At 43.9% G+C, this 16,197-nt stretch overlaps 1 protein-coding gene across 4 annotated transcripts in view; it reads left to right on the forward strand.

Moving 5' to 3' along the window:
* veph1 (ventricular zone expressed PH domain-containing 1) overlaps positions 1–16,197 on the forward strand; it is a 359,761-nt gene that overhangs the window by 225,002 nt on the left and 118,562 nt on the right. For all 4 annotated transcript variants that reach the window (XM_038816020.1, XM_038816021.1, XM_038816022.1 and 1 more), the window contains exons 9-10: positions 9,976–10,185; positions 15,032–15,423. In XM_038816020.1, coding sequence (XP_038671948.1) covers positions 9,976–10,185; positions 15,032–15,423 — 602 coding nt within the window. The remainder of the gene's footprint in view (positions 1–9,975; positions 10,186–15,031; positions 15,424–16,197) is intronic.

Here is a 16,197-nt window from a genome sequence, read left to right on the forward strand (position 1 = left end):
CCCTGTCCTTGGGGGGGAGAAAAACTATCCCGCAAACTAATCGTATCTGCATTTTCAAATTCCCACGCCTTAGGCCCTCGATTCACCACAATATTTCTGCAATAACTGATTTACTCAACCACACCCTCAACTCCACCTTTGGCATCCTAGTCCCTAAGAAAACCATAAAACTCTCTCATCTTGGTCATTCCTCCTAATAGGGCCCTCATCTCTGCACCCATAGGTCCGAGGGTTATAAGACCCAAAAGGATCCGGCGGTCAACTGACACAGTCATCCATTACCAGATCTCGCAGAGCTACCAAAAATACTTTTGGGTCCAGCTCTAGTCTAGTGAACTGCTCAATATTCCAGGATTATCCTTGGCCTTTCTTTGTTAATGGCAAACCATCTTCTGAAAGATCACTGCCTTGTCTCCTCCACCCTCACATCTAACAACAATTACAAGGAGCTTGTGGACTTCTTTCTCACTAAAATTGTGATAATCTGATCGGCTATCTCATCACTCCCTTTGACCAGTTCACCAGGCCAAGCTTCCTTTAATGCTCCCCAGTCCTGAACTCACATCTTTCTCTAGTTTATCTATTATTTCTCCTCATGCCCACTCTGAGCTCATAATATCCATAGGATCCGAGTCCTGCTCCTTCAACCCTATTCCCACGAACTATTGGCTACCCAACTTCCCCTCCTATTTCCCAAGTTAGCTAATCCAGGTAATGGTTCTCCCTCTTCCGATGTTGTCCCTCTCACCTCTAAATTTGCTGTTCTGAAATCGTCCAAAGTTCTGCTGCCCATGTCTTAACTCGATGCCCACCACAGTTGAATATCTCACCACCATTCAATGCCCAGACTGCATTGGACATAGAAGTATCTAACTGACCTACATTGGCTTCCAGCCATACAGGGTCCTCATTTTCAAACTCACACCCATGTTTTCAAATCCTTCCGTGATTCCACCTCTCCCTATCCCTGTAATCTTGTGCAGCCCCACAATCCTTCCAGATATCTGAATTCCTCTAATTTTTGCTCCTTGACTCTCCTGGATTCTAATTGCTCCAGCATTGGTGGAGGTGTCTTCAGTTGCCCGGGCCCCAAGTTTTAGAATTTCCTCCCTACACCTCTCTAACTCAATGTCCTCCTCTAGACACTTAAAAACTTACAACTTTACCAAGCTTTTAGTCATCTGACCTGATATCTCCTAAGGTGACTCAATGTCATACTTTATTTTATAATGCCCTGTCAAGCGCCTCGGGACGTTTCATTACAATAAAAATGCTATATAAATATAAGTTGTTTAGTGTTTGGGGCAGCACGGTAGCACAATTGCTTCACAGCTCCAGGGTCCCAGGTTCGATTCCCGATTGGGTCACTGTCTGCGCGGAGTCTGCATATTCTCCCGGTGTCTGCTTGGGTTTTCTTCGGGCGCTCTGGTTTCCTCCCATTGTTCTGTCTGGTGATTGGTTGTGTTCTGTCCTGTGTGTTGATTGGCTAACCTGGGTGTCTGTCACTGCCTGTCTTAACCTCATGATGTGCATGAGTGCATATTATGACAGGGTTCATTTAAATATTAAGATGTGCAGGTTAGGTGGATTGGCCATGATAAATTGCCTTTAGTGTCCAAAAACGTTGGGTGGGGGTTACGATGATAAGTTGGAGGCATGGGCTTAAGTGGGGTGCTCATTCCAAGGGCTGGCGCATACTCGATGGGCTGAATGGCCACCTTCTGCATTGTAAATTCTATGATTCTATGGTTAAAGGTGATATAATTGAGGCCTGAAAATGATTAACGGAATTGAGAGGGAGAAAAATCTTTTCCTCAGGTGGGGTGTCCAGAAAAATGGGCATAACCTTAGAATTGGAGTGTGGCGATTGGGGGGGCATGGGGAGAGTGGAATGCTGGTGATGATTGTTGGGGGGGGGGGGGGAAACCCCTGATACCTCTGGGATGGGAGCGCTATTAGGCAGCAGCTCTGATCGGGACACCCTTTAAAGGTGGTGCCCCAATCCCATAAGATGGGAACAGAAACTGTCAGGGAAAGGCACAAATGAAAAGAGGAGCTTGTTCAAGGAACAAATTCTGTGTGTCCTTAAAAGGTATGTCCCTGTTGGGCAGGAAGGAAATGGCCGTGTGAGGGAACCATGGTTCACAAAAGAGGTTGAATGTCTTGTCAAGAGGAAAAAGGAAGAGTATGTAAGGATGAGAAAACAAGGTTCAGTTGGGTCACTTGAGGGTTACAAGTTAGCAAGGAATGAGCTAAAAAAAAAAGGCCTTTGGAGAGCTCGGAGGGGGCATGAGAAGTCCTTGGCGGGTCGGATCAAGGAAAACCCCAAGGCTTTTTACTCTTATGTGAGAAATAAAAGATTGACCAGGGTGAAGGTAGGGTCAGTCAAGGACAGTAGTGGGAACTTGTGCATGGAGTCAGAAGAAATAGGAGAGGCATTGAATGAATACATTTCTTCAGTGTTCACCATGGAGAGGGGCCATGTTTTTGAGGATGAGTGTGTGATACAGGCGGGTAGGCTGGAGGAGGTAGATGTTCTGAGGAAGGATGTATTAGCAATTTTGAAAACCTGAGGATCGACAAGTCCCCTGGGCCAGATGGGATATATCCAAGGATTCTTTGGGAGGCAAGGGATGAGATTGCAGAGCCTTTGATCTTTGGGTCCTCACTGTCCATGGGGATAGTGCCAGAGGACTGGAGAGTGGCGAATGTTGTTCCTCTGTTCAAGAAAGAGAATAGGAATGACCCTGGTAATTATAGGCCAGTTAGTCTTTGGTGGTCGGTAAGTTAAAGGAAAAGGTCCTTTTGGAAAGATGACCATTTGGAAAAATGCAGCTTAATCCAGGATAGTCAAAATGGATTTGTGAAGGATAAGTCTTGCCTCACAAATTTGATTGAATTATTTGAGGAGGTAACTAAATGTGTAGATGAAGGTAGAGCAGTTGATCTCGTATACATGGATTTTAGTAAGGCGTTTGATAAGGTTCCCCATAGTCGGCTCATGAAGAAAGTAAGGAGGTGTGGGATAGAGGGAAATTTGGCCAATTGGATAGGTAACTGGCTATCACATAGAAGACAGAGGGTGGGGTGGATGGAAAATTTTCAGACTGGAGACCAGTTACCAGCGGTGTACCACAGGGATCAGTGCTGGGTCCTCTGCTATTTGTGATTTTTATCAATGACTTGGAGGAGGGGGCTGAAGGGTGGGTCAGTAAATTTGCTTATGACACCAAGGTTGGTGGAGTAGTGGATGAGGTGGAGGGCTGTTGTAGGTTGCAAAGGGACATTGATAGGATGCAGAGCTGGACCGAAAAATGGCAGATGTGAGTTTAACCCTGATAAGTGCGAGGTGATTCATTTTAGTAGAAATTTTTTTAATGCGGATTACAGGGTCAACGGCAGGGTTCTGAGGAATGTGGAGGAACAGAGAAATCTTGGGGTTCATGTCCACAGATCTCTGAAGGTTGCCACTCAAGTGGATAGAGCCATGAAGAAGGCTTATAGTGTGTTAGCGTTTATTAACAGGGGGCTTGAGTTTAAGAACTGCAGGGTTATGCTGCAACTATATATGACCCTAGTGAGACTACATTTGGAGTATTGTGTGCAGTTCTGATCACCTCATTATAGGACGGATGTGGAAGCATTGGAAAGGGTGCAAAGGAGATTTACCAGGATGCTGCCTGGTTTGCAGGATAGATCTTATGAGGAAAGGTTGAGGGAGCTAGGGCTTTTCTCTTTGGAGCGGAGGAGGATCTGAGGCGACTTAATAGAGGTTTATAAGATGATGCGGGGGATAGATCGAGTTGACGTTCAGAGACGATTTCCTCGGGTGTATGTAGCCGTTACAAAGGGGCATAATTATAAGATTCAGGGTGGGAGATATAGGAGGGATGTTCTTTACTCAGTGAGTGGTTAGGGTGTGGAATGGACTGCCTGCTGTGATAGTGGAGTCGGACACTTTAGGAACTTTCAAGCGGTTTTTGGATAGGCACATGGAGCACACAGAATGACAGGGAGTGGGATAGCTTGATCTTGGTTTCGGACAATGCTCGGCACAACATCGAGGGCCGAGGGGCCTGTTCTGTGCTGTACTGTTCTATGTTCTTTGCAGCTGGTTGCATGCCCTGAGGCATCGCCACACCAGAGTGACAACATAAACCACGCCCGCTCAATTCTTTTGTACAAAAGGCTCAAGATTTTTGTGAGCAAATGTCTAATTTTGTCTGTGCAATCGGAGAGTTACATGCCAGTTTTCTGCCTGAGCCTGACAGTTTGCCAAATTCTGGTGCGATTCTGCCCAACTGCAACATAGAGCAGACAAGGGACTGGATTCTCCGGTACCCCAACCGCGTGTTTCTTGGCGGTGTGCCATTCTCCAGTGGTGGGATTCTCCATTCCCGCTGCTTGTTAATCGGATTTCCCATTGAAGCTACTCCATGCCGACGGGAAACCCGCAGGCGGGGGTGAGCTGCCAACGGGAAAAGAGAATCGCCACGACTGGAGAATTCCAGCCAACTTATCATTTATGGAGCATCTTTCAGTTTTTGCCATAATCTACTTCTGTCAGTTTTAAACAAGTGCGTTTCTTTTTCAACATTCTCAATCTTTAAACCCCAACTTTCCATCAAACGGTGGTTTGTCTCATGTTCAGTTGGGAATTCACTGGCAGAATTCCACATCATTAAACAATAGCTTATATGGGACAAGAAGCAGACAATTGTATCATGATTCAGAACACATGGGTAAGTCACTTACCAGTTGGATAACCTTTGACATTCCACAAATGCGTGAGCAAATCTACGGTCAGCACATCTAAAAGCTGCAGTAGAAATTGGCACACATTTTTGTTGGTTTTATATTTCCTATCAAAGCACATATAATTCTCAGCAAGTCCATGGGAAATGATTTTATGGGAGAATGTAATGGATGTCAGCCTTGACTCAGTGGTCGCACACTTGCCTCTGAGTCAGAAGGTTGCAAATTCATATCCCGATACAGGGACAAGAACTTAATCTAGGTCAAGAATGCAGTGCTGTAGTGAGGGAGTACTGTCCTGTTAAAGTGGCGTCTTTCAGATTAAAACTCACTGTGTGTAAGGATTCTACAGTTTTGTTGGGGTTCTACCCATTGTGGGCGCGATTAGGTTAGGTGGATTGGGCATGCTAAATTGCACTTAGTGTCCAAAAAGGTTAGGAGGGATTATTGGTTACGGGGATAGGGTGGAAGTGAGGGCTTAAGTGGGTTGGTGCAGACTCGATGAGCCAAATGGTGTCCTTCTGCACTGTATGTTCTATGTAACCTAGTCCCGTTTTGAGTGCGCATAGCAGGGTCTTTGTGCAGCACTGAGAACCACCCTGCTATCAAACGGGACTCTTGTTTTTTCTGGCCTTGGTCAGGAACATCCCGCCAATGCCGCACTTACCTCACTTCTTGCACTGACGAGCTCTGGATCGCCCCACCCTTCGACCCAACTGAACTCTTAGAGGGTCTTTTCAGCACCCCCTCACCCCACTTCGATCCATGGCACAGACAACCTGGCACTCTGCCACTTGCCGCTGCCAGCCTAGCACATTGACAGTGCCCCTGCCAGCCTGGCAGTGCCACCTGGGCACTGTGGTAGTGCCAGGGTGGCAGTACCAAGGTGCCAGGGCAGCAGTGCCAAGATGCCAGGATGGTAATGCCAAGGTGATCTGGTGCCAGTGGGAGTGCCAGGGTACCACCATACCCAGAGCCCGACCAGCCGAGGGTCTCTGATGACCTGGGAGCCCCCCTCCCCCCCTGATTGCCATTACACCTAGTTCATGTTTGCGTGGCCATGGCGAGGTCTCCTAGGCGCAGGTGTTAGTTTCCCGGTCATGGATAAATCGGGCGGCGACATATAAACTGGATATCAGTGCTGGTGCAAACATCTCTTCACTTCATATACCGAAACGTACATACTGCAGAAATGGCAAGTAATGATTTGACCAACCATGGCCAAAGTCACGTGTGCAATCACTCCAATTCCATCCCTGGGATCCATTACACTCATGTCACTATAAAAACTCACTTTGGTCACCCCAGAAACGTTATGCTGAGGACATCTCAAGTCCAGTGACCAACATGTAAGGACCGACCTTTGCTCACCATTCATGCTGTTGCCAAGACAATAACAAGAAACACGGACCACAAGGAGCTCTATCGGAAACCTTGGGAGATGATCCCCTAACCCTGCAACACAAATAATCAGTCATCAGGCTCCATGACACTGCTTGAAACAATACTTGTACCCATTTCAAACTTGCAAATTTCACACTCTGGAAACAATGCACATTGCAATTTGGCAGACTTGTGTGGACAAACCTTCCCAGGATCATGCATCACTTGAATACCAGGAAGGTGAGGGATACCCACAACCGGCATACGGGTAACATGTTACCCAGCCAGAACTTTGGACAAATAGTTTGAGTCCAACACCCGAATGATGGCATATAGAATCCTGCAGATCCCATATGAAAACCAAATGGCATGACAGTTATAGTAACAGGAACTCCATGTGATCATCAGTGGACAACAGCAACAGACAGTTTATTTAGAGACAAAAACTATTTACAGAAAGTATAAAGTAACTTTACAATACCAGCCAGTGACTCCAACACTACTCCCAGGATAGCTCTGTTCTGCAGGTTTTAAAGGCCTCCAGCCTGCTGGAACCACATGCAATTTGCCCTGATTGGTCGGATGTCACGTGGCCTCCAACGTTTGCCGAGGCCCCGGTCAGGGAGGTCATGTTCCCCTCTGTTCACCACAAAAAGAGTGTAGCGTAACAGATGCCAAATCAGAAAAACCACAATTAAAAACACTGAAATCTCCTATTGCAACTGGGACGCGGTTTAAAACACAACACAAACTGTGTTGGCTCAAGAGACACACTCGAAGCTTCAGGAGTTAACAAAGGGGTTCATTGATGAATGGTGAGGGCTGTTAAGTAACAAGCACAGAGTACTTGGTCCACACTGCCTGGGGTCCTGCTCAATCTGGCCATAGTTTTGTTCTGCTTCAGGAAAGGTCTTTGAGACAAAGGTGAGATGCGTTCCGAACCACCTTCCATTTTGTGGGATAAAACTGTCACTATACCGTACGGGGACACTTGAGATGTCAGCAGATTGATTACCCTGGGTCAAAATGCACCAAGAGGTTGAAGACTAATGCTTGCTTCACGACTTAGAAGGCTTACTCTAGGGGCTCTCTCAATTGTCAACACTGATGCTTCCTTAATAGCTGGTGTAATGGTGCCAGTGTTGTAGCTAAATTTGTAATGCACCATGCGAAGGAAGGACTTAAGGTCACAGACAGTTTTGGGTGCAGGGACATCTCCAAAGAGTGAAATCCTGTCGTATCAACACAAAATCGTAGGAATGTCACTTCTGAGGCCTGAAAAGTGCATTTTTCACATTTTAGGTTGAACCCAGCATCATGAAACCTATTTAATACTTACTCTAGACTGGACAGGTGTAGTGCCAGGGACTAGCATGTCATCGAGGTAAACCATCACCGTGTGAATTCCCTGGCGGTGATTTTCCATTGTGCTGGAAGATAGAGCAGGCTGAAGCAATGCCGAACGGTAGTCTAGAATACTGGAAAAGGCCTTTGTAGCAAACTTCTGAGACTCCTCATCGAACTCTAGTTGCAGATAGGCATGATTGATGTCCAATTTTGAACAGGTGAGGCCCCCCCCCCCCCTCCCCCCACCAGTTTAGTGTAGAGGTCCTTTATTCAGGGAATTGGATACCAATCCACCTGGGCAGCCTGATTTATGGTCAGCTTATAGTCCCCACAAATCCTTATTGAACAATCAGGTTTAAACTCAGGGACTATCACCTTTTCCAACAGAATTGTAGTCTTCACCGGAATCTTCTTCTGAATATTAAGGTTATGGATCTCGCAAAAACCAACCGATTGCACATTATGTCACTAAGCATCGTCCCTAACTCTGTGCCCAACAAGCTGGCCAAGCCTGCCTATGTGAAAGTTGAGGCAGACTCTTCATGGTCCCTCACTACACAGTTAAATTTATAACGTTGGAGGATATTCAAGAGCTTGGGTTGGAATGTTTGTTAACCAATTTCACGAAAGGTCTTCGAGTCAGGTCTCCAGCGGCGTACGTTTCCTAATCAAATTATACATTTGGGGTCCAAAAACTGTCAGAGTATCACCTTCTGCTTGTCCTCACCTATGACCTCGTTAGTGGATTTTTTTAAATGGAGCTGTTCGATGTGTTGACTCCAACCCTCAACCATTTGGTCAAATGGGTCTAGTTCCCCAATGATGGGCATTTCCACTCATGGTTTAAATAATTCCAACTCTACTTTCTCAACTGTTCCTTCCTTCCCCCCTTCCCACCTCAAGTCAGCTTCGATCGAAAACTTTTACCTCGTCGCTAATGTGGTGTTTTGAGACATTCACTGGAGGATTCCAGTAGTTAACAAAGAGTTTATTGATGAAAGTCAAAGGCAGTAAAGTAACAGGCACAGAACACTATACAACACGTCTTCACACATCAACTCCTTGGTCCACACTGCCCGGGATCCTGCTTCACAGGCCCCACACAAACTCCCCATTGGCCAGGGTTCGTACGTTCCCACTGATTGGCCCCAAGGGGTAATGTGGTCCGTGGAGCCTGCCCCATTAAAGGGGCCGCACTACCACGTAAACAAAGTACCCCGAACCACTGTTCTGAAAATTACTGTAGCCTCCAGGAAGATCACTAACTGAAGTTAGATGGCTAAGCAAATTACTGATATGTTTTTAGAGACTTGTAAATGTATTCCTGCGTGTTCAAGTACATTCAGACATAATGTTATTTTGTTTTGCTATAATGGAAATAGTTTGATTCATAATGGTGAATCTTTAGTTTAGAGAAAAGGAGGTTGTTGCAATATGATGTGCATATACCTTTCAGGGTGCATATCTTAAACCACTTTCAATCATTATACACCACCAGTATATGATGTAATAGCCCCATGACTTGAAGTCAGTCTGTGAGCAGCAATGGTCAAGGTCAGATTTATGCCTCATGGTCTCCCAATAAACATTATCTACATATAGTCTTATCTTCAAATAAAGAGCTCACAATTTTCTTTTATCAATTCTGTTTATGAGTGGGTAGATTTATTTTGGGAAGAATAATGTAACAAAGAAATGGCACACGGTTGCCATCAATTGAGCACAGCAGAAAAAGCACCTGGTTAGTGAGCGTTTGAGCATTTGTTTGGCTGCTGACCCTCTGTTCTTCTGCCCGTTCTATTCTACCAGGCAATGGCAAGCCAGCATTGGTTACCGCCTGCCTTTGAGAACTGCACCCTAGAGCCAGTTATCACCTCCAGGTGCCGACCTTGCCTCTGGCCCAACAGGGGCTGACGCAGTGCAGAGTCAGGGTCCAGAAATGGTCCAGGCACCATGTTCCTGATCCTAGATTGAAAATCTAACCCCAACTATGTAAATTAGTGTGAGTAACCGACACCTTTAAACTGGCATAAACTTGTGGAGATAAACAGTGCATACATTTGTTTTAAATTTAGAGTACCCAATCCATTTTTTCCAATTGAGGGGCAATTTAGTGTGGCCAATCCACCTAACCTGCACATCTTTGGGTTGTGGGGGCGAAACCCACGCAAACACAGGGAGAATGTGCTAACTCCACATGGCCAGTAACCCAGAGGCGGGATTGAACCTGGGAACTGCAGGGCTAACCCACTGCACCACCGTGCTGCCTTCTAAACCATGCATATCAATCAGCGCATGCAACACTTTTGCTAAACAGCAGGTTATATTTGAATCTTGATTTCAAATTTTCATGCTGAAAATCGATGGAGTAAACCAGTTTGCTGACATTTTATTTATTGAAGTAATATAAAACTGTTTGCACAGCAAAGTAAAAAGTGTAAAGGTTCTAATCATGACTGCTCATTTAGATTGCTACTGGTATTTCCACAGAACAGAAACTGGTACCGAGAGAGAACCCGTTGCCGGTTCCCCCAATGATGATGCTACGATCCATGAAAACTCAGGAGTTCAGACACTCCAGATGAAAAGACGAGCATTTGAAAAAAAGATGACAAATGAGAGCAGTAACCCCAGTCGTGTCCGTCGGCACAGCCTGGGCCAAGGATCAAGAGAAGAATGGAAAGCAATGCGATTTAACAGGTGAAAACCTCATGATTGAAAGACATTTCAAAATCCCTGTAGTCCAACATTAATAATAATTGACAGATTTGGAATAATATGTACAGTAAAATCTGCTCGGAAGCCTGGGATAAAACCAAAAACGTTACAGATAAAAAGCAAGTCAGTCACCATCTGTTGAAGTTGTTGTTTTTATTACACCTTTCATCAGTTGTGTATTTTCAGCACATTTTTGTTTATTTCCGATTTTAACCATAACATTTTTATTTAGTTTAGTATTTGTGTTATAAAGTCATTCCGATTTTTTTTTTTAATTACTAAATTTCACTGGGCTGAATTTTATGTGTGGGAGCAAACTCCAAATACATACACCACAGCCCTACTGATGAGAGTGAATGATGAGTTCCTGTGAAATGTGAGACAATTCCAGTATCTTGGAAATCATCTCGCACGGAGGCTGAATTGACAAAGAAAGCCGCTATCACCTGAAATCTGCTGGTGCAGCCTTTGACCACTTGAGGAAGCAAGTTTTTGAAGATCGTGGCATCAAAACTAAAACCAAGCTCATGGTCTACCATGTGGTTGTGATCTCTTCTTTACTGTATAGGGCTGAATATTGTCTATGTACAAGAGGACCCTGAAAGCATTGGAGTCATATCATCAATACCTGCCTGCGGAAGATCTTGCATATCAAGTGGGGGGACAGAATGCCAACATGAGTATCCTCTCACAAGCATTGAGCATCATTCATTATCAGCTTTGTTCAGTTGGTCAAATTGTTCAAATGTCAGGTATCTGGCTTCCAAAGCAGGTGGTCTTCTCCCAACAGAGTGAGGGCAGGTATAGCAGCTGAGAGCAGAAGATTCAAAGATGAGCTGAAAGCCAGCACAAAGAAGTGCAATATTGACATCCACTCCTGGAAGACCATCTCCTTGGATCAGCAGTCCATGGAAAGGCTCCCATTGTTTTGAGACACAAAGATGACAAATTGAGCAGGAAAAACAAGATCAATGTGTTTTGTTATGCTCTTGACGTAGCATAAGCTGCTTCCTTGATGTGCACTCTGACAAAGGAAGGTTCAGACTTGGAGATAGCTTTAACACGTTTATTAAACTGTTAACAATTCTCCTACTTGGATTCGACTCTCCTGTTAATCCTGCTATAGCTACTCAGACTGACGAACCAGTCTGCTACAATCCACGTGGTGGGTGTGATCTCCACTGGAAAGAGGAAGATCATGTGTGCTGTGTCCTTTTATATGGGTTGGTGTAATGCCCTCCTGTGGTAGTGTCACCTCTGTGTGTATCGTGAATGCCCATTGGCCGTGTCCTATCTTACTGGCCTATTGGTTGAATGTCTGTGTCATGATGTCTCTGGTGTTCCCTCTAGTGTCTAGCTAGTCTACATGTATTTACATTAACCCCTTGTGTATTTACAGTGATGCATATCACCACAAGAAAAGAATACGCCATGACCCAAACTGGTAAAACACGACCAGTCATCCCACATGACAAAAAAAATGCTCTACATTCCATCAGGTCTGCGGATTCCAAATTGGCCTCATCAGCCATCTTTGGACCCATTGAAGACAATCACCCTCACTAGCGAGGGATAGCCACTAATAATAATCACATCAACAGAATTGTTCAAATCAGTGACACAAATTATTTTGAAATACACTAATTGATATGATTATCATTATTAATCAACAACCCCATTATAATTGTATCATGCAATTACCAGATGGTAGAAGGCAAACTAGATGGGCCTTGACTTTCTTTCTCTATCAATTTCTATGGCCGACCTGCGCGATCCACCATTTTCGCTTACCTTGTTTGCTGCTGACAAAAATGGAGGAAATGGTTGAGCCCCCGTACACGCTCCTCCAATGGAACCTGTTGGATGAAGGTGAAGCCTTCCGGTGTCAGAAAGTATGGAGACTCCATCTGTCCAAAGTTCTGTATTTTTTTCTTGTCAAATTTCCCACCGAACTTGTAAAAAAAATTTAAAAATAAAATGAGTAAAATAAATGAAAAAAATGAATAAAACCCCATTGAACTTATAAAAACAGATGAATAAAATAAATGAATAAAATGAATAAACTTCCCCCTCCTCGAGCTTGTAAAAAAAAATGAATAAAATAAATGGAAAAAATAAAAATTAAATGAATAAAATAAATGAATAAAAACCACTACAGAACTTGTAAAACAGAAAGCTGCAACCGTTAAAAAAAATAGCTGCCGCACTGCGCATGCATGCCCGATTATCGGCGCACATGCGCAATACGGCCAAATTTCTTTTAACATGTTCACGGAATGTGCATTCGCGCCGATCATTGTGCACGCATGTGCAATGCGGCCAAATTTTTTTTTTAACATGTTCGCGGTTGCTTGCAGCCGGCGTTATGAAAAGCCGGCTGCTGCGTGGGGATTTGCCCGATTGGGAGCACCGCGGAAAACGGCTCTGCGACCCTCCCGACACCGACCGTGACCCACCCGCTTTGAAGAACACTATTATTCTACAATGAATGTCATTTTGTGCTGGCAATGTTTGTTGACAGAAGGATTAGGTCTAGCAATTGGAACAATCTGCTCTTTGTTGTGAATCCAAATCCTGAATTGCAAATTTGAAATGAAATGAAAATCGCTTATTGTCACAAGTAGGCTTCAAATGAAGTTACTGTGAAAAGCCCCTAGTCGCCACAGTCTGGCGCCTGTTCGGGGAGGCTGATACGGAAATTGAACCCCCGCTGTTGGCCTGCCTTGGTCCTTTAAAAGCCAGCTATTTAGCCCTGTGCTAAATCAGCCCCACTAAACAACAAAAAATAACCACAGTCGGGGTATTCCTGATGTTAGCCCTGGGGTATTGTGGTGATTATCCCTTTAAGAGCAATACAGCAGAAAGGGTTACTTGGCTTGAGTGACAATTGGGACTTAGATTGGGTAATCACTTCAGGGGGAGGAACCCTCTAAGGCAATGCCATGAGAGGAGGTACCTACAGCCATACGGCTGCTGAACAATTCTTATGAATAAATCGTTTTTATATTCATTAATTATATTTGTTAAAGTACTGATTTATATCTGGCGATGAGGATAAATTATAATGACACTGTCTCTGGCCTGACACCTGTGAGTATCCTGTTTTAATGGAAGCCAAAAGATACTCACCAGAATATCTGTCTTTGGGAAAATAGACCCATTTGAGATGTTGCCAGACCCTGAGTAATGTAGAATCAGAAAGGATGGACACATGCTATGAGTGTGGGTGCAGCTGTATTTTCACGGGCTCCGGCTCTGCTCTTCTTTCCATCTTTGTTTACATCCTTGTGCACATCTCCTTAATGTCTTTTTTCAGTTTACATGGTTCTTATTATGTGCCGATATTTGGTCAATTATCAGCATTTTTAAGTTGAGACAATATGATTTAATCCTCCTTGTTTCATTGTGGCTTGTATCGCCTTACCTTGGGCTGCCTGATTCAATACCATTTGATCAACAGCTGCCTTGATCGAGTCCAACGTTTCCTTTTTCAGCTCAGCGAAACAGTCCTTAAAGAACTTCATCTGTTGCTCCTTAGACCACTGAGCCACCGCTCCCTGGTCCTGACCCTCCGCCATGCTGCACCGCGATATCAGCTCTGACTGCTTCACTCTATCCGGGCTGAGTCTTCTCACACGGCCACTTCTAGTCCAATAGCCATACATCAGAGAGGGAATCCTCCTTAATATTGTCCACTTCACCGACCTATCCCATAAAGTCCGAGAAAAATCGGGATAAATGGTCCAAAAATCCGTTCCAGGCGGGAGCTATCGAATGTGCGACCTACTCCTCCATGGCCGCCACCGGAAGACCGTAACATCATATTTAAAGCCTACCAATAAAATGGTTTATGTTTGAACACACAAGCCTCAAGATCTTATTACTGAACAATCACCACTGCAACAGTAAGAAACCAATACTAAGTACATAATATGCAACTTCGGTAGTGGATCAAGTTAGATCCCTGGAATTATTGTCTCTCAGACAGGACCACTGGTGTACGAAGTAGACATGGAGGGACACATCGTTCTTAAACACGTGGACCACTTGAGTAGGAAGACGCTTCAGCAGTCAGTGGTGTCATCAAGAAATGTTTTGAACCCGTAAACACTGATCAACCTGCTATAGACATAACTGATGTCTCTGTGGAAGCAGGTAGTAATGAACTGCCTGTTCCAGAAAAGGTACCCGTTATTTGCAGTTCCTGTTAATTTTGGTCCTGCGGAAGCATCTCAAACTACAGAATTATGCAGCTCCACTAGAAACAAAATACCCTCAAAGGCCCGATTTATAATTGTCCAACTCATGGATTTAATGTTTAGTTTGAATCTAGGACTGAGTAATGATTGTGTAAAGGACTTAAAGGGGGAGGGATGTGGGGATTGTCCCTTTAAGGGCAACACAGCAGAAGGGGGGGTCACCTGGCCTGGGTGGCCAATTGGGGCTCAGAATGGGTAATCACCTCAGAAGGTGGAGCCCTCTTTGGCAAGAGACAAGTAGGGAGCTAGATACAGCCATGTAGCTGCTGAACAAATCTTATTAATAAATTTTGTTTTTATTAACAAAGTCTGTGAAAATGCATCTTTACAGATATCTAAGTCAGCCTCTGCAGCCCTTCCCAAAATATTCTCAAGTTACAGCAGGCAAGTACCAAAAGGGCCATGGTTTTCACAGGACCACAGATTATGTTGTCATTGCTGTTAGTTTTATTGAGAAATCTATAACTCTTTATCCAGAAATTCTGTGCTTTTCATATTTTGAAGTCTTTTTCGTGTGTAAAATGTTCACGTTAAGGTAAATGCTTTCTTTAATCTCTTCAAAATGGCAGGTCAAAAAGTCTTGCTCTTCATGCAATGTATATAAAGTCAATAAGCTCTGCGAATGATGAAGGAGAGAATGGAGACATGACAACAGACATCACGTTTTCAGACCGATCACTCAGTGAAGGGAGTGTTAAACAGCCTTCGACACAAGAACTGGATGAACATAAACATCAGTTGCTTTCTCGTTCTCACTTTGATATTACTCCAAAGGAATCAAGACATTCCAGTGATATCATCAATGGTAAAACTCAGGAAAGTAGTACAGAGAGTCTGGCATGTAACACTGAAGCACAGGATCAGCTCTATCTGCATTTGAAAACAAGTATTGATGAAGTGAAGGCATTTTTTTCAGAAATGGTGAAGAGGATCCCCATCCCAGATCAGTGTATCATTGAAGGTAAGCCAATGAGATAATCATAGAATCCTAGAATCCCTACGGTGCAGAAGGAGGCCATTTGGCCCATCGAGTCCTCACCAACCATTAGAAAGATCGCCCAACCGAGGCCCAATCCCTCACCTTGTCCCTTAAAAATGATCATCAGCCCTAGGATTATGATCCTTGGGTTAATTGTTCATCAAAAGTAGCCAGGGTACTACATGAAGAATCTAATGATTTCTGTCAATATCTTGGCTAACATTTATTCAACAAAACAAACGCCAGTAAAACAGATTTACCGGACATGCATCTCATTGCTATCCATGGAATTTCAACACTAAATGAAGGTGAAGCACGTTGGGATTATTTAAGGACACGAAAAGTACTAAATAAATGTAATTTGTTTCTTTAGAAGGGGACAAGCTAAGATGATCGTTAATATGTTTCAAACAAGGAAACAACAATTGCCAGTTGTTTTCTATTCTCCCCTCTGCCTTTCCCTCAGAGGGGACATTAATTGTCATTCCTCTTATCATGGTGACACTGGGTTCATGCTCAATGTCAATCTGTTGGTTCAAAGTAAAAACATCAACTGTTTATGATGGAATCCTTATTATAGCCAATTTAATTTTTAACAATACTAATAGTAGAATCACTAGTTTAAAGGGAGAAAGTTTGAATATTTATTTTTAAAAGTCATACTTGTTACAAAAAATAGATTTTAATTCCCAAACCTGCCACATAGATTGTTTTCAAACATTGCCATTCTGCCCATTGTAGTGATAGAATACAAGC

The sequence above is a fragment of the Scyliorhinus canicula genome, chromosome 13 (genome assembly GCF_902713615.1).
Source record: "Scyliorhinus canicula chromosome 13, sScyCan1.1, whole genome shotgun sequence".
NCBI lineage: Eukaryota > Metazoa > Chordata > Chondrichthyes > Carcharhiniformes > Scyliorhinidae > Scyliorhinus > Scyliorhinus canicula.